Source organism: Colletotrichum fioriniae, assembly GCF_027942845.1.
Source record: "Colletotrichum fioriniae strain IMI 355084 chromosome Unknown scaffold_1, whole genome shotgun sequence".
NCBI classification, from domain to species: domain Eukaryota; kingdom Fungi; phylum Ascomycota; class Sordariomycetes; order Glomerellales; family Glomerellaceae; genus Colletotrichum; species Colletotrichum fioriniae.
Window position 1 is genome coordinate 1,414,994 of NW_027076837.1, and position 18,348 is coordinate 1,433,341.

At 54.6% G+C, this 18,348-nt stretch overlaps 5 protein-coding genes across 5 annotated transcripts; 2 read left to right on the forward strand and 3 right to left on the reverse strand.

Annotated features, from left to right (window-relative positions):
* Nucleotides 1-1,186: 1,186 nt before the first annotated feature.
* On the forward strand, nt 1,187-4,746 carry CCC2 (Cu(2+)-transporting P-type ATPase; the record flags this gene model as incomplete). The annotated part of the gene is made up of 2 exons (XM_053195517.2): nt 1,187-1,302; nt 1,362-4,746. 2 exons carry the CDS (start codon nt 1,187-1,189, stop codon nt 4,744-4,746), a joined length of 3,501 nt encoding a protein of 1,166 aa, XP_053047170.2.
* A 533-nt stretch (nt 4,747-5,279) lies between these two features.
* Nucleotides 5,280-7,365, reverse strand: sif3 (Sad1-interacting factor 3; the record flags this gene model as incomplete). Its single annotated transcript, XM_065755922.1, has 3 exons — nt 5,280-5,791; nt 5,883-7,269; nt 7,357-7,365. 3 exons carry the CDS (start codon nt 7,363-7,365, stop codon nt 5,280-5,282), a joined length of 1,908 nt encoding a protein of 635 aa, XP_065615162.1.
* Nucleotides 7,366-10,327: 2,962 nt separating this feature from the next.
* Nucleotides 10,328-10,812, reverse strand: N0V96_000383 (uncharacterized protein; the record flags this gene model as incomplete). Its single annotated transcript, XM_053195519.2, has 2 exons — nt 10,328-10,510; nt 10,669-10,812. The coding sequence occupies 2 exons, from the start codon at nt 10,810-10,812 to the stop codon at nt 10,328-10,330; spliced, it is 327 nt and encodes a 108-aa protein (XP_053047172.2).
* Nucleotides 10,813-12,710: 1,898 nt separating this feature from the next.
* RPP1 (RNA-binding RNA processing protein rpp1) lies at nt 12,711-13,781 on the forward strand (the record flags this gene model as incomplete). Its single annotated transcript, XM_065755923.1, has 1 exon — nt 12,711-13,781. One exon carries the CDS (start codon nt 12,711-12,713, stop codon nt 13,779-13,781), a length of 1,071 nt encoding a protein of 356 aa, XP_065615163.1.
* Nucleotides 13,782-14,653: 872 nt separating this feature from the next.
* N0V96_000385 (uncharacterized protein) lies at nt 14,654-15,822 on the reverse strand (the record flags this gene model as incomplete). The annotated part of the gene is made up of 3 exons (XM_065755924.1): nt 14,654-14,933; nt 14,997-15,278; nt 15,353-15,822. The coding sequence occupies 3 exons, from the start codon at nt 15,820-15,822 to the stop codon at nt 14,654-14,656; spliced, it is 1,032 nt and encodes a 343-aa protein (XP_065615164.1).
* Between the last annotated feature and the right edge of the window lie 2,526 nt (nt 15,823-18,348).

Genomic DNA, 18,348 nt, shown 5'->3' on the forward strand with positions numbered 1-18,348 from the left:
AAAACGAATGCAGCCGTTGCCAGTCATGGAATATGGAATATGGCAACACTAAACAGTTCTGTCATGGCTACGCTAGAGTTGGCGCTGAGAGCGTTGCAGTTTTGCAGTTGGAGTCGCAATTGCTCCCAGGAATTTGTTCAATGCTCCGTTCCAGGTGTGTCCACACACACAACACAGACAGAGGCACAGACACAAGACAGTCAGACGCACCAGCAGCAGCAAGCGCACACCCCCTTCGGGCCATTGGGGCCACTTCCCTCCCACACACCCCTGGTTGCCAGTCCCACGATTGCGCCAGATGATTACCTTAGATCCCGGCTACGGAGTACACCGCGCGCACCCACACGCCGCCGCTCCGTCTTCTTCTCCTGGCCCTGCAGCCCACCTAAGGTACCTACCTTACCTCACAGATAGATACCTTGCCTTACCTTACTTTTGTTACGGAGTACGCAGTACTGCCCCCCCTAGTCAAGCAGTGCTGATGCTGGTTTGTAACTTTGCTTCACTGGCCGCTGCTACTGCCGCTGCATTGCATCCTGGTGTGGACATTCCCACACTCCTCCCACTCCCATCAGTCCCATGGGCGGCGGACCTTCAGTCCCATTCCTGCCGGTCCACGAAACTTTGGCTGACAAAAGCCGACCTTCCGCTTCCGTCCCCCCCAAGCCTCTCTCTCGCTTTCCATTCTGCCCATCGTGCCATTGATTGCCGCCGTTCTTCTTCTAGCCTCCCGGGCCCTTGATTCTTAATCCTACCTTGACCCGGCCTCTTTTTTGCGCGCTACCTTACTCTACTCACGTACGTACACATACTTAACGCACCAACATACTCTCTCCGTACGCACACGCGGAACACGTAGACTCGTACACTCAAACACCACGATACCCACCTTTTCAGTATCCGTACATAGTACTCGGAAGCTGGTCTTCTGGAGCATTTCCCGAAAGTCTCTCTTCCAGCTTTACCTCGAGTCCTCGCTTCGTCTCGACTTCGAACCCGTCTTCGATTAACCTCCCGAAAAGACTTTCCTACCTCTCTATGGACAGCTAGCCCTATCATGAAGATTGGTGCTAGATAGCTGTGGAAATCGTCCCGAAACCGAAGCATAACCAAAGACCGAGGCTGGCCCTATACTCACACCGCGTCCGCCTCCTGAGCGCAAACCTCCCAGAGACAAACCGACACCATGGCTCCTCCGGCCATTAGAGTCCCGAGGAAGAGCGAGAGTGGTCCCATGGCCACTCTCGCCACACCAACAGCAACCCAGTGGGCGACGACGACCCTCAAGGTCGGCGGCATGACGTGAGTTGCGCTCTATTGCGACGTCTTCCTGCTTCGATATGCTTACCCAGTTTCAACAGATGTGGCGCCTGCACTTCAGCAGTAGAGTCGGGCTTCAGAGGTGTAGAGGGTGTAGGAAGCGTCTCTGTCGCCCTGGTCATGGAGCGAGCGGTAGTAATGCACAACCCCGAAGTCATCTCTGCCGAGCAGATCGCCGAGATTATTGAAGACCGAGGATTCGACGCCGAAGTACTCTCCACCGATCTACCCTCACCAATGTTTCCAGCAAGGCAAGACCTGTTTGATGCCGAGGAGGACAGCGGATTAATGACAACAACTGTCGCCATAGAGGGAATGACGTGCGGCGCATGCACATCAGCTGTTGAAGGAGGATTCAAAGACTTGCCGGGCGTAAAGAACTTCAGCATATCCTTGCTCTCAGAAAGAGCCGTCATTGAGCATGACCCGACACTGCTCAGCGCCGAGAAGATTGCGGAAATTATCGAGGACCGAGGCTTTGGCGCTGAGATTGTGGACAGCGAAAGCGCACAAGAAAAGCCCAGAGCCAGCAGCAATCCCGCGAGCTCTGTCGCCACTACAACAGTCGCAATTGAGGGCATGACTTGTGGCGCCTGTACATCTGCGGTTGAGGGCGGATTCAAGGAGGTGGAGGGCGTTTTGCGTTTCAATATCAGCTTATTGGCTGAGCGCGCCGTCATAACCCACGACACAACAAAGCTTCCAGCGGAGAAGATCGCCGAGATTATCGAGGACCGTGGCTTCGGTGCTGAGATTCTGTCGACTGCTTTCGAGACGTCAGCGAATGGTGCAGGAGGAAACTCCACCGCCCAATTCAAAATTTACGGCAACCCAGATGCCACAGCCGCCATGGCCCTGGAAGCAAAGCTTCTGACCATCACCGGTATCAACTCTGCTAAGCTCAGCTTGACTACCTCCAGATTGACGGTCACACATCAGGCCAGTCTTATCGGCCTGCGTGGAATCGTCGAGGCTGTCGAAGCCGAGGGCCTCAATGCACTTGTGTCCGACAACGACGACAACAATGCCCAGCTCGAGTCCCTGGCCAAGACCAGAGAGATCAACGAGTGGCGGAGAGCCTTCAAATTGTCTCTGTCGTTCGCTATTCCAGTATTTTTTATCAGTATGATTTTACCCATGTGCTTCCCAAGCCTGGACTTTGGCAGCTGGGAGCTTCTTCCCGGCATCTTTGTTGGCGATTTGGTCTGTTTGGCCCTTACGATACCCGTCCAATTCGGCATTGGAAAGCGTTTCTATATTTCAGGTTGGAAATCCATCAAGCACGGATCACCCACCATGGACGTTCTCGTCATCCTCGGTACCTCATGCGCCTTCTTCTTCAGTATCATGGCCATGCTGGTTTCCTTCCTCTTCCCGCCGCACACAAGACCCGCCACCATTTTCGACACTAGCACTATGTTGATTACTTTTGTCACTCTCGGCAGATTCTTGGAGAACCGCGCCAAGGGTCAGACTTCCAAGGCCCTCTCGCGTCTTATGTCCCTGGCACCGTCCATGGCTACTATTTATGCTGACCCGATCGCCGCCGAAAAGGCTGCCGAGGGTTGGGAGAACTCGACTATTTCCGGCGAGCCCAAGACGCCCAACCGTGATGGCCATGCCGCAGAGGAGAAGGTCATTCCCACCGAGCTGCTCCAGGTTGGAGACGTTGTCATCCTTCGCCCGGGTGACAAGATTCCGGCTGACGGTATGATGGTCCGCGGGGAGACTTATGTCGACGAGAGTATGGTGACTGGCGAGGCCATGCCTGTCAACAAGAAGAAGGGCAGCTACCTCATTGGCGGTACCGTCAACGGCCACGGACGTGTCGACTTCCGAGTTACGAGGGCTGGCCGCGATACGCAGCTCAGCCAGATCGTCAAGCTCGTCCAAGATGCCCAGACCACTCGTGCTCCCATCCAACGCCTCGCTGACACGATTGCCGGCTACTTTGTACCAATCATTCTCATGCTCGGTTTCCTTACATTCCTCGTTTGGATGATTCTCAGCCATGCGCTCAAGAACCCACCCAAGATCTTCACTCAGGAAGCTAGTGGCGGTAAGATCATGGTGTGCGTCAAACTCTGCATCTCTGTCATTGTCTTTGCCTGCCCCTGTGCTCTCGGCTTGGCCACTCCCACCGCCGTCATGGTTGGCACCGGTATTGGTGCTGAGAACGGTATCCTCGTGAAGGGTGGAGCTGCTCTGGAGACAACGACTAGAATCACCCAGATCGTTCTGGACAAGACTGGTACGATTACCTATGGCAAGATGAGCGTAGCCAAGATGAGCCTCATCTCATCCTGGCAAGACAACGAGTGGCGCCGCCGACTTTGGTGGCATATCGTCGGCCTCGCTGAGATGGGCAGTGAACACCCTGTCGGAAGAGCTGTTCTCAATGCTGCAAAGACTGAGCTCGGCCTGGACGAAGAGGCCACGGTCGACGGTAGCGTTGGCGAATTCAAGGCAGCGGTCGGAAAAGGTATCAATGCGCTTGTCGAACCCGCCGTGAGCAACGAACGTACCAGATATCGTGTTCTCCTCGGCAATGTTCGTTTCCTCCGCGAGAACAACGTCGATGTCCCGGCCGAGGCTGTCGAGGCATCTGAGCAGCTCAACGCGAAGGCCAACTCCAGCTCCAAGAACACCTCTGCCGGCACCACCAACATCTTTGTTGCCATCGACGGGCAGTACACAGGTCACCTCTGCCTCGCTGATACAATCAAGGAAGGTGCGGCTGCTGCCATTGCCGTCCTCCACCGGATGAAGATCAAGACCGCGATCGTCACCGGCGACCAGCGTTCTACGGCTGTGGCCGTGGCCGCGGCTGTTGGCATTTCCCCCGACAACGTGTTTGCTGGCGTATCCCCTGATCAGAAACAGGCCATTGTCCAGCAACTCCAGGATCAGGGCGAAGTCGTCGGAATGGTCGGCGACGGTATCAACGACTCCCCCGCCCTCGCAACCGCCGACGTCGGTATTGCCATGGCCAGCGGCACAGACGTCGCCATGGAGGCGGCCGACGTCGTCCTCATGCGTCCCACCGACTTGATGGACATCCCCGCCGCGCTCCACCTCGCCCGCTCCATCTTCAACCGCATCAAGCTCAACCTGGCCTGGGCCTGCTTGTACAACGCCATTGGTCTCCCCTTCGCCATGGGCGTCTTCCTGCCCTTTGGCTTCCACCTCCACCCGATGGCCGCCGGCGCCGCCATGGCCTGCAGCAGTGTCAGCGTCGTCGTTAGCAGTCTCCTGCTCAAGTTCTGGACGCGCCCGAGCTACATGATCGACCCCTCGGCCCAGACCAAGAGACGCGGCTTCGGTATCTTGAGTAGAGTCAAGTATGTCGTACGCAGACTTAGAGGCAAGCGGACGCAGGATCAGGGTTACGTCCCATTGGCCAACATGGCGGATCGGGACGAGTAAAGGGATCAATCAGTGTCAATTTTCTAATTGTTTTGTGAATACTTGTACAGAATCAGGGGGGGGTTAGCCTCAGTTGGGGCAGACTATCAATCCCCCCCGTTTTCTTAGAGAGAGAAAATATAGTTTTACCTGGCGTATAAGCCGGACGGTTCCTTATGTTTTAATCCGTCCTCGGTCTTGTCAGCCGTTTTAGCAGCATAGCAATGGAGTCAGACCCCCGGGGTGTTAACCCCCATTTCAAACTGTAAAACATGCCCCTTGTGATCGTGTTACTTTGTTGTTATCCATGTTTCCAATTTTCCCCTTTCAAGATATTCGATTGTACAGAACGAGAAACTGCAGGAGAACGAACCATGTCCCATGTTGTTCAGTTCTTTTGCTTTGCAATCTCAAAACTCATTTCGGAGAGCCACGGTAAAAAGAAGAAGAGGTGTTTCCGCTGACGCCACGCTATGCAATAAATAATGAAAACAATGATACACAAAAATGATATCGCAGAAGTTCCCAGAACCCCCATCACCAACTCAACCATTCTAGACACCAGCAAAAGTCTTGCCAATAATCTGACTGCCCACAACCTCTGTAGAGCGCTGCGACTCCTCCTCTTCACTCAGCATCCGACTCCACAGCCTCAGCTCGTCGACGCTCACGTTCCTCTTCTCGAGCTCCCACTTAACGCTCCCAGGTAAAGCTGACGAGGACGAGGACCCGCCGCCGCCAATCAACGGCACGGCATCGCCACCAACCTCGCCTGGCCCCTTGCCGTTATTCTTGGACAAGATGCCGAAGCGCAAACCGACTTCTGTGACGGTGACGAGGATGGAGATGACGATGAGGACAATGATGATCCAGGTGATGTAGCTCATCTTTGCGTCGGCGACCGAGTCGGACAGGATCTCGGCGAGGTCGAGGAAGACGCGGCAGCGCTCGTTGAGGACCTTGATGCGCGGGTCGATTTCGAGGTACTCCCGGATGGCGACGTACAAGGGGTGGAGGGTGGGTTCAGAGTCCCAGAAGAAGTTGGGGACGTCGAGGATGTTGGATGCTGGTGAGGTTTGTTAGACGGGAGATTTCGTGGTTGCAGGGCAACGATTGTTTCCGAGTGTGTCACAAACAGAAAACAGAGGGTGACTTACAAAGGTTAATGTCGACACGGCTCTTGAACAAACGGCCCAGGATCTTGACAATTTCCGTTCTCGTCATGTTCAGCTCGCCCGTGAGTGCTAGCCTCTTGGGGACGTGCTGCGCATCCAGCATCGTCTCGCTCATGCGCTCCTCAAACAGACATAACTTTGTGCTCTGCGCGATGGCGTGACTGATGGTCAGCTTCACCATGTGGTCGCTACGCGGCAGCAGGGTAATCATGTCGTTGAAGATGCGAGGCCGCTTCACGTCGTGGCTGTACTCAAAGTGGAATTCCTCCGTCTCAAAGTCTTCCTCGTCCAGCGGGCGGGTGAGTAGCGAAAGTCCGGCCTCGTTCTGGGCAAACGTCAGGTCCGCGAGGATGTCCTTCTCCTGATGCTCTGTGAAATTCCAAAAGACGACGACGCCGTACGAGAAGAGGAACATCTCAGCAAAGGCCTTTGCGTCTGGGATCCGCGCCATCGGGGATAGGTTGGGGTCGTCGGGGGATTGCTCGCGGTGGTTGCGTTGGGAGGCCTCATCACCGAATCCGTTGTTGCCGTTCATGGGGCTCCCGTGGACGGGGCTGCCATTGTATCCGTCTTCAAAGTATCCCTCATGATAGTCGCGTTGCTCGCTTCGTTCAATTTCCATATCTAGCACCGTCTTGCCGCTCCCAGGCGTCTTGACAATCGGCCGGCTGCGAAGGCGGTAACCCTCGGTGCCGTTCAGGAGAGGTAAAGAGTACACGACATACAGGCAGTCGTCGTAAAGCTTCGTCTTTGCGTCGTGCTTAGTTCGGAGGAAGTCCGCCGTCGATTTCATCTTGTACGATTGCGCCGTACAATACGCGGTCAGCCTGGCCAGCTTTTCCTTGCGCTGGACCTTGGGAAGACGCTCTGCGTAACTCTTGCCGCGGATACCGCCTCTCTTGCGCAGCACGTCAAGCTCCTCGTCGCGCAGCGGCCTGTTCTCTTCCATCTCAATCTCCTTCGCCATCTTGGTCGCTTCCTCGTCCAGGTCCTCATCCGAACCTGGCTTCTCGTCCGTCTCGGGCAACAGAACGAGCTTCTCGCTAATCTTGGTCGTGCGCGATGGCATGTTCTGGCCACCCGTCCGAGACTGTAGATTGGGCAGCCCTGTGCTGGGACGTCGAGCGCTTGCGAGGCCATTGCCAGGGCGTTGCGGCGGAGGTTGTAGTTGAGACTGGGGTTGAGGCTGGGGCTGGTTCTGCGGTGGTTGCACTCGAGGCTGGCCCGAGGGGATGTCGTAGGCGTGCTGGAGGACGTTGTCGACGGAGATGAAGCGCATCGCAGGTCGGGCGGGAACGTTTCCGATGCCGGTATCCTGTCGTTGAAGGGCGCCTCTCGGAGGTGGAGGTCGTTCTCGCGAGTCGGTCACCTACAGTAGACTTGCATTAGCATTTTACGTAGACTTGATTATGGGGACGGGGATGCGACGGACCAGCACCGACGGGCCTCGTTTTACGGGCGCCATTCTCGCGATTGTTGCCGGAGGTGGATTGCCGAGGTTTAATGATTGAAGAAAAAGTGGTCTCTATTGAACAAGGGGTGCAAATATCATCAAACAGAGGTTGCGATCAGAGATGTCTTGAGGTCAAAGACACCAAGTCTCATTGGGTGGTTGTCCGCGTGGTGTCGACATGACGGAAGCAGCTCAGGAAAGTTCAGAGCGCTGGCACCGCCACAGTTCCACATGTGGCTGACTGCATGTACGTACGTCATATCTTCTCCGGCTCGTTCAATCAACACCAACGTCTCCTTCTCACGATGGTCAAGCTTCTGGCTTTTCTGCAGGAAAAAGTGAATGGAAAGAATATAAATAAGTATAGCCAATAAATTTGAAAGGTGCGAAAGCTCAGCCGCTCTCACGGACGGCCTATTAAAATTATCAGAGACTTTTGCGAGCCTCAGGTGTAGTGATGTAAAGAATTTACACGAGACTCGAACTCGCGATCTACGAGTGCGGGACCATCCAATCGATGACATTCCCCGCTACATCATAGGCCCTGATGATAGAATCGTATCCTGTTGCCCCTTACAGAAGCATTGGGGGCGGGTGCTGTGTGTCAACCTGGACGGGTCCGAGGCTTTTTCCAGAATGTTGAATACACCTTGGGTATTCATAGGTTGGCTTCTCGAAGCCCCAATCTCTTTAGATGATTCGGTGCTCCGCATACCTTGGTATGGTCTGATTTGAGATGGACGACAAGCTCACAGATCATCCAGGAAAGCTACTACATCTTGAAACATTAGTTTGCTCTGTTGGCTCGCTTCAGGGTAATGACTGGTGCCGTGATAAAATCTAAAAGTCGAAGCCAACCCGAACCAAGTGTAAACTAAGCCAATATCACTGAGTATAGCTCTTAATAGCAACAAGTATATGTCTGAACAACGATCGCAAGTCATAAGTCTCCCTGGATCCGTTTATCCGTCCGTGTTCCGCGTATAAAATCTCATCATAGCTTTACGCCTCTCTGGCAATGATCCCATTCAGTGACCGGTCATCTTGTCTTCTCTTCTCATGCGCAAAAGCCAAACCCTCTGACGTGACTGCCACAGCCCACAACAATGCCAGCGCAGCGCTCGTAATAATTAGGACTTGCTCGTTCTCGTTGAGCGAGGTCTCTGCCAATATAGTCGATGCCTGCGACAGTTGGACGATAAAGAGTGCAACCCACGAACTCGAGACGATGTAGTGTAAGTTATCGGTCTAAAAATCTTTGGGTAAGCTTACCTCACCCTCACCCATGTATGAATCGCAGTAGCTCAAAGGCACTGGTGTGAGGAAAAGAGAGCAAAAGACGTACCTCAACCTCCTCCAACACCCTCTCCCAAAACTTACTAATCCTCTTCTCGCCCCTGTGCCGCCTGATGACACCCTCAATGCGTTGCATAGGTAGGCAAACAACCAACTCTCCGTAGCCCCTTGCCAGAGCATCTGCAAGCGCAACAAGCCTCTGACCCCTCTCACGCTCCCGCCCCTCCATTGCGCCGAGACTTGACCGAGTTTCAAAGGCCAGACCACGATAGAGGGCGGGCAACTCGCTGAAGTGACCTAACACAGTTCTCCACGTGGGTGGCTGGCGCATAGGTAGGCGATGATACAGGTATGTATTCTCCGCCGGAGTGAAAGACCGACCTAAATGGACGGCTGCGGGATAACCACGCTGAGAGGGACCTGACTCTCCAACTTGATTGGGCTCCGTCTGAGAATAGTACCCTGTTTGTGGGGATAGTCATTCGACGTCAATGAAGGAACTTTTGCAATGACAGGAGGCTAGGGTACTATGAGACATAGAACCGGAGCAGCCGTCTGACTGCCCCCCGAAAGGTTTCCACATGAGAAGATAGAGAAAGAGAGAAGAAGGAGGCATACCTTGTTGCACTTGTTCGGCAACACCATCAGGAACGATGGGGGCCACCGGACGCTGAGGCAGTCCTCGGCCACCCCGTGTGCGGCGTTGGTCTCGGTGTCTATGCGACATGATGCAATATGGGCTGATGTAACGATTCGAGAAGCGATCCGATACGACGGCGCTGTACGAGCTCTCTAAATGAGACATTGCGGCGAGGGAAACTTTGAGCGACCGTTTTGTTCGATATAAAGAAGCCTTTGTACGGATATGTTTCTTGTTGTTTAGCGAGGGACTTCGTGCCAGCAACAGATTACAAACCTGAAAGATGCCAAATTTGGCTTTTTGCGTATGTTGAGATGGATCGCAACGACGGGTTAGGAGAAACCCGCCCCGAAAGACTACGTGAAGGACGATATGAAGTGGAATCACGGCCAGGAGAGCCCCGACCTTGAGGGATTGATGATGGAAGTAGACTGAAATCGCGGATGCCCAGGAGAACCCCGCCCGGGAGTCCTGAAGAAGAGAAGAAGACAAGCCAGAATCACGGACGTTCACTAACAATACCGCCGCGCTCTTGGCAAAAAAGACTTCCTGCTTCCTCAGAGGAAGAAATGATGACAAGCCAGACCGTAGTGTTGGCAGAAAGGAATCCTCAGCAGCTCACAGCCCTCCAGGTACGTGGCGAAATCCAAAACCCAAAGGCTCATCGTGTAAATGCCAGAAATTCAATGATCATTAACGCGTGTCGATGGACCCCTCCCCAAACGCCTAGCCAGCATGGTATCTTGCCTAGAATCACACACGAAAATGGAAAACAACCACTAGTCTGCACTCGTCAACTCCTGCAGATGGGAAGACTTGAAAGAGACGGGGGGGGGAGATATCGGCGACAAGCCTTTCCCCCACCAAGAGCCCCAAGTCCGTTCGTCATCACCAGATCCTCCGGCCTTCGTTCTGCTTCTCCTACGATACCCGAAATCCGCTTTCCACAAGTCCGCTCTCCTCGCGTCGTCGCGCTTTTCCCGACTTCGACTTCCATAGTGAAAGAACCTCCGATGGGTGAGAGTCAGGTAACCGCTCTCATCGGTACTGAGGCGGAGCTTGGCCCCAACCTTGGGGAGGCTGACCATGCACTTGCGGGGGCGGCATCTGTCCTCCGCCCTTCATGGCCGTGACGTCGGGGCGATTCTCAAGCGGCTGGGCAAAGTTGCAAATGTGGCAGACGACGTCAGTGTAGCCCTTGAAGGACAGGGGTATGACGGGCTAGAATTGGTGGGTTAGCTTTAGATATCTATCTTGAATCTCACAAAGGCTAGTGACATAGAATAAGAGTCGGCAAAGGCTTTGAATGAGAGGTACACATAAAGAAGTTCGTAGAGATGTAGATAGGAACACAAATGAGTGTGCACACAAAGACTCACAATCCAGCAGAATGTGAACCAAGGGTGGCTCTTGATGACATGGCCAGACATGTTACCGCAGTTGTAACACTGGCAGACCATATCCTCGTAGCCCTCGACAGGCTTACGGAAGGTGTGCTCTCCGCACACGAAGAAGAAGAACATTGCGGCGATTGACCAGACGTATGCACGCTCAGTTGCTATAGCTGCAGGTCGGGAAGCAGCAGTGGCGGGCGGCGGTTGGGTTTGGGCGACCTTTCCGTCGGATGATGGCGGTAAGACTTCCTCCGCCCCGGCGTATCGCGCTTAGGTGGGCTAATAGCGAAAATTAGAGGGGTGAGACAGAAAAAAGCTCTGTAGGTCAGGTCAGTCGACCGGCCAGTGTGTCCTCGAGCTGCGTGGCCTGGGTAAGCGACGACTTTGTTGAACGTCAGAGGTTGCGCCGGGAGTTGAAGGAAGAAGGGACCGTTGGATGCGGAAGGAGCAGTTAACGTTGGCGGAGGAGTGGATGTCCTTAAACGGGAGAAAAGGGCAGGCCGCTCACACCTTGAGGTACCTTAAGGCAATAAATGTAGGTAAGCAATCCAATCCAATGAGCGCAAGAGCTACGTTAAGCTGTATGGTGTGGTGTAGGTACCTTGGGTTAGCTCCTGGCTTTGCTTGCCGAGATGCAGGAATTCCAATTTTTGATAGGTTCCCGACAAACCAACAAGAACCAGAAGGCAAAAGGTTTAGAATGTGGCCCAAGCTTAAGAGGGATTTTGATTGATGACTGGCGGGTGAGGAGAGCAAATGAGGGACGAACGACTTTCTTGCTAGCTTTGGTGTCACGGGTGTGTGCCAGTCTTGCGTGTCCCCTCGAGGCGGTGCATCCTTGGCGATCTAGCTAGTCGCCTCGAACTCGTTGGTGTTCTACCTGTATTCACCTATATCTCCTTGAACGTAGTCATGGGAGAAGTACGAATGGTTTAAAACTCCAGAGACGTCGTTCCCGTGATACATACTCAGGGGAACTATAGGGGTGCATGACAGGAGACCCGTCGTCCGTCTGATACCTTGGCGACAGCAGCAACGCTTTTTAGCTGCCTTCATGCCCTTTAATGCAGTACGTTCGGGTAATTGTCTCGCGTGGAATGGAACTTCATGCCCCCAAAGCTGCGAGGTCCCTCCCCGTTTGGCACCTCTCAGCTACCCATTTCAGCCAATTCGCCTAGCGGGCTGAAAAGTCTAGGATCATCCGCGGATGCCGTTGCCCTCTAGGTTTTCTGTTTGCGACCGAAAAGGGGAAGGGGAAGCTCACTATGCCATTCAATTGATACGTGGAAACCATGTTATCTGCCATGTGCAACTCTATTCACTGCAATTAAACACAAACACTGGCAGTTTCTATGAACGGTGCCGTTCATCGGGGAATTGGAAGCTACAGCTGCTGAAGCTACAGCTGCTAAAGAGGCAGCCTGCCAACCCAACGAGGGCGATCTTCTTGCGCAGGCAGGGCATGTCATCGCCTCCACTCCAGTCCGATGTTTCCGCACCCCATTCTTCCCGCCGTTACCTCCGGGCAAAAAGCACCCGACCGTCAGTGACACCTCAGTCAGTGGCTTGAGTGGGAAAAAGGGTCACCTAGAAGGCTAAGGTAAGCAAAGGTGAGTCTAGCGCCATGCAAGCCACCTCAGGCCCCACGTTCCTTAAAGTCAACCTTCGTGCCTGTGTGGGTGCGTCATCCCAGCACGAGAACCGAACCCCGCGGAACCAACCTAACACCGACCTCCGTCTTCCACCCAAAAAATTTCGGCCAAGCGCGGTCGCAAGACACGACAGTTAACCTCGAAGCCAAGACGTCCGCGACAACAATTGAGCCAATAGCAACGTTATGAGCTCAACATCTTCGCTCTAACCCCCGATTGATCACTACGATATCATTAAGAGAAAGATACTGTGCAAGCAATCCGCACCTTACCCCGGACGAACACCTGACCACATCAAGAAAACGAGTCACAGCAAAGCTCCTATGCGCCAAACCCCACGATAGCTTCATCGAAAAATCCTCACAACCACCCAAAATGCTCTACGACCTCAACATCCCGTGGTCCCCAACCACATCCCCCGCCGACCTCGACCGCACAATCTCCTTCGCCTCCTCCCTAGGCTACACAGTCCTCGCCCTCAACCACACAATAACGCCCCCGATCCCCTCGCAAATCACAAACCCGCTCCCAAAGTTTCCGCAGTCACAGTCGACAACAACATCACCACCAACGGGGACGATGACACCAAACACCTCCTCCTCCTCATCACAACAACAACAAAACAAACACCAACCAACAATCCTCCACCGCGCAACAGTAACCCTCTCAGACCCCTCCCAAAACTACCGCCTCCCAACCCTCGCCCTAGCCTACGACATCCTCGCCGTCCGACCCACCACAGAAAAGGCTTTTCAAGCAGCCTGCCTCTCAATGTCCGAGCCCTCCCTCATCTCCCTCGACCTGACGCAGCACTTCCCCTTCCACTTCCGCCCGAAACCACTCATGGCCGCCGTCGCCCGCGGCGTCAAGTTCGAAGTCTGCTACTCCCAGGTCCTCACCACCTCTTCTTCATCTTCTTCTTCTTCGGGAGGCGGCGTCGGCCCCCCACCCGACGCAAGAGCCCGTGCAACATTCATCTCCAATTTTGCCTCGCTCGTCCGCGCGACAAAGGGCCGCGGCATCGTCGTCTCCAGCGAGGCGCGCGGCGCGCTGGGATTGAGGGCGCCCAACGACGTTGTCAATTTGCTCGCTGTGTGGGGTCTCGGGAGCGAAAGGGGCACCGAGGCGTTGGGGGTCAACCCGCGTGGTGTTGTGGTCAACGAGGGGATTAAGAGGAGCGGATTCCGGGGCGTCGTGAACGTGCTCGAGGTTGGGGGGCGGGAGAGCGATGTGAAAAAGAACCAGCAGCAAGGGCAGCAGGGGAAGAAGGGTAAGAAGCAACAAGGCGGCGGCGGCGCAGGTGGTGGTGGTGGCGGTGATAAGGGCAATGCGCAGAAGCGCAAGACGCCTGATGAGGGCGGTGATGGCGCGCAGCCCACGATTAGCAAGAGACAGGCCAAGAAGTTGAGGCTAGCTCTTAAGGAACAGGAAAAGGAGGCCTCATAGACGAACAGGTAAAGCATGAAAAGAAAGAAAAGAACAAGAGAAGAAATATGGCGTGAGAATGGCATAGGTAGATACTGGGTTGGGCGGATGTCAGTTACGCTTTATGATACCCCTTAGAAGAGAGCAACATCGAACCTCTGTATCATGAAATCGATACTTTTTACAACCTTAGGACGTCAATGATGGATTCACTGATGTAAAGAGCAGTCAGTCATTCCTCCCTCACAACACAGCAGGATGCACTATGAGACTCATCCATCTCCTTTCGAATGCCATCGTATAAATAGTATAGGGGGGTTGGAAATGGGGATTCAGGTGGTTGCAAGTGTTTTGGTGTTGCCTCTTGTTTTTCGATGTCTTCAAGAAATGAATTATGTACAACCGTTGGGGGGGATATGTGTGTAAGTTGCTCAACTTCTCCAAATCCCTCTCCATCTTTCCATTACACACGCCACCATGTTGGAGCTTTCCAGAAAACCAACCTCATCACGCGCGAGCAGCCAGTCGAGACGTGTGGTCGTAAGGAGAGTGAAGGGTGGGTTTTGTCTGACGCTGCCTCCTTTTCCACCTTACTCGCTCTCTCGTATATACCACCATACCGAACCGAGATCTCCTTCCCCTATTTCACCATTAAAAACCCCTTCCTTCCAACCAACTTCCCCCTCATTCCAAGAATCGAAAAATCTAGGGTATTTCGTATGCCGTTGCTGAACCACTTTCAAGTCGTCAACGACGTCGCCTAGGTACGTCTTACGCATACGCAGCATATGCAACCCAATCTCTCTCCCCTGGGTACCACCTCACAGTCCGATTAAAATCCTTACGCGGCACGTTGCCTGTCGGTCGGAGATTTCGAATAAGTTGTCGGTACTCTAAGCTGGGGCCGTCGCGCGAGCCTGGAGCTGGGCAGTCGCCTGCAAGAGATTGCCAAGCTGAAGAGACTTTGTCAATGCAAGACCGCTGACGGCGACCTGGGGTTGAGCGGGGTTCGCGGCGATCGGGGCGACGGGTGTTGCTGCAGCGGGCGGGTTGGCAGCACCGTTGCCGTTGAGGCCGCCCAGGTTGACGGAGGCGGACGGTTTGCTGACAGCGGGCGCGTTGCCCGCAAGGGGGCAGCCGGGGGTTGAGGGGCAGCGGGAGCTGGAGCAGGTTCTATCCATGCCATGTTAGTCTATCCTCGAGACTGTCTTGGATCGTTGAGTACTAGAAAGTCACTTACGAGCTGCTGCGGGAGGCGGGGTGGCCGCAGGAGCCGCCGCAGGGGGCGGGTTTGATTTCAAGCCCGCGAAAGGATCCGTCGGAGGAGGTCCCGGAATGACCAGAGGCGCTTTCGACGCCGCAGGAGCGGCTGGCGGTGCCGCGGGGGCTGCGGGAGCTGCAGGAGCGGGAGCCGCAGGTTGGGCAGCAGGAGGAGCTGCCGGGGGAGCTGCCGGAGGCGGAGGCGGAGCAGCAGCGGGCGGCGTCTGCGTGACCAGTTGCGTGATGATCTGCGGAGGCCTGTGACATGTTGGTCAGTAATCTCATCCTCCCACATCTACTAGTCCAGCGCTCGCTAGATCGAGAAGGCTTACGGAGGAGCCTGCGTAACAAAAACCGTCAACGGCGCAGGCACTGAGGCATTCTGGTAAATCGTCTTCGTGACAGTGACTGGCGGCGGAGCTGGAGGAGCTGGAGGGCAAGCGTTATTCGGCTTGTTGCGGTTGCCCTGGTTGTTTCGGCTACCGCCGTTGAGAGCGTCCAAGATGCCAGCGATGAGGTTGCCCTGTCCCGATCCTCCCCCGTTTGCTCCCTTGTTCAGCGATCCAGCATTTCCAAGGTTCACAGTCTTCACTTCAACCGCGCCCGCGTTGGCGCCCTCTACGTTGACGTTTCCACTTCCATCGATGTTGATGTTTTGTCTCTTATCGACAGCCGCGCCCTGCTTTCTCGTCAACCCAAAATCGTCACCACCCTCGACGGAGTTGTCTCTCGGTATGTTGAGTGAACGCACCTGAGCGATTGATGTTAGAGTTGCCACGGCGAAGAGTAGACTATGCCTCATCGTGGGCTCGGGGGCGAAAGCTGGAGACCTTCGAGTGTCGCCAGCGTTTCTCGATTTCGATCTTTTCCACTATTCGTATCCTTCTCTTTCACTATTTGTTTTTTCAAAGAGCGAGTTCAACAGGCCAGCCGTCGGTGAGTTCGTTGGGATCAACCCTAGGATCGAAAAGAGTGTATAGGTTTGTGGAGTGTTCCGTAAACCTTCGCGATTACGAAAGGAAAGAGTTACGGGCAGATAGATGGCCACCTGCAGAACATGTCCAGAGTTCAATGAGATAAGACGGCCAAGACCCCCTCGAGTAGTGAGAGTGATCAAGAGGGTGTGCGGGTACTAAGAAAAGACGAGAGATGCGACCAGGAATGGGTCTGAGGGGGGGGGGGGGTGAGGACAAGAGAGCGTGAGAGGAGTGAATTTCGGTCAGAGAGCGAATGCCGTATTTTCCGTGTCTTTCCAGCCAGGAACAAGCTCGTACAAACGCACAGAGTTTGGGTAAGGAGAGCGAGAAGCAAAGAGAAGATGGGACGAAGCAGCAGCATCAAACCACAAAAACAGTCGAGTCTTGAGTTGCGGGATCCGCAAAGATTAATCGAAAAGGGGACCACCGTCCAGAATCACCAAATGGCCCATGTCAATGCCCAGCCATGCACCATCAGATTGGCTCTTCGGCGCACCGGGTGCCAAAATGCTTGCCAATGCTTGGCCATGGCTAGCCGGGGTGGGCTTCATGGTGGACGAGCAGCCAGACAGGGCAAAAAGAAGCTGGATGGGGGCCCAGAACTGGTACGATGGACGTCTTGTCGAAGGCGACAAGTCTTCTGATTTGACTGAATCGAACTCGATGGAGCAAGGGAAACCAGGGTTTCTGTCAGGAACGCTGCAGACTCGATCAGTGCGGTTCAGGGCGGCCAAGAAACGCAAGGGGCCCGCTCCCCGCCATGCTGCATGCCCGCTTCTGGGCTCTCGCTCACCTCATCCATGTCCAACATTGTCGGGTCGGGCTAGGGATCGTGAAAAGGTCGATCGGAGATGGAGGCCGTGTGAAGCAAGGCGTCGTGGAGCCGCTGCAGAAGGGTCCGGGAGGGCGTCGAGAGAGGTTAGAAGCATTCCAATCATTCCACGGCGCTGGCGAGGAAGAACCCTGAACTGGGCTTGCTGGGGCTCAAGGGTGTGAGACATGCCCCAGACGAAGACCGTCTGAGACGGGGGGCACAGCGACAGAGCCACCAAAGCCACCCCAAACTCGCGCCAGGGCTCCGAAACTGCGAGAGCGCCAGACCTACGAGCCACACCCTTCGGCCACTAGCCCAAGTGACAGCCAACGCAAGCCAACGCTAGGTTCTGAAGGGCAACTGCAACGATGAACCGTCGAGACTCGACTTCGACGATGGTCCATCCCATCCCATTGTGTCTGTGCCCGTGATGTGTGACGTGATGCTAGTTTGATGAGGAAGCCATGCGAGGGGCGGACATGATGCGAAAGACTGATAGTGGCTTCAAAATCTCGGTGGCCACGGGTGCCATAGGTATCCCACTCCATCCTTGGACCTCACCCCTCCTCTGTCCAGTACACTACGTCTTGGATCTGTACGGATAAACCAGCAACGAGGTATCCGTAGATGGGTGAAACATTGTTTCCCACGGGTATGCGGAAAATTCTTTTTGGCTTTCGTTCGATCCCAGCATGTCGCCATCAACAACGTTGCCGCTGCTGTTGGAACTGCTACAAACTGCTTCTTTGACTCGTGTTTGTGGTGACGATCGTTGAAAATAGAACCCGCATCGCAATCACGAAAAACTCTCATTTCGTTTCCCCAGACTCTCAAAGGGCCCAGGCGGCTACCGCTGCACGAAATGCCTCGCGACTGGTGGGCTTGGGAGAGGTCGAGTCGGGGCCCACGACAAAACAAATAGGTGTCAGCGCTTCATCGACACTTGGACAGGCGGGACGCACGCATCCACCATGCCTCGCACCCACGTGAAGATCAACAGCGTGGGATGGGCCTTTCAGATGGAGCATCCAGTGCAGGTCGATGACAGGCGAGGTGGCCGGCGCCCAATTCTCTTGTTCTTGCTCTTGCTCTCGCTACGTAGCGAAACAGAAGGGCCCAAGACGAAAAGAAGCGCGGGTCCGGATACAGATGCAGTTTTCGTAGGATGTGCGGCATTTGTGGATGACTGATGAATGATGAGCCCATGGATGTCTTCGTCTCAACTTGCCTTTTTTTCCGCATCGTCTCTTCGGACAGTCGAATGAGCCCATCGCCGAGACAACTTCTGTCGCCAACACGTTGCGCTTGCGTACGCAGTACAGTAGTATCCGCAGACTAGAGCAGGCTCTTTCTCGTGCTGGAAGAAAGGACAGCGGCATTGAGACGACGAGGGTCGTCCCAAGGCGAGCAGAAAATGAACACCTTTGCTATAATCATGGACTTTTCGTGCCTCAAGTGGCTGGGGCGACCTGCGTGCTGAAGCAATGGGTCAAACGAGCGAGAGCCCGGGCGGCACGTTTGATGACATGCAGATAAT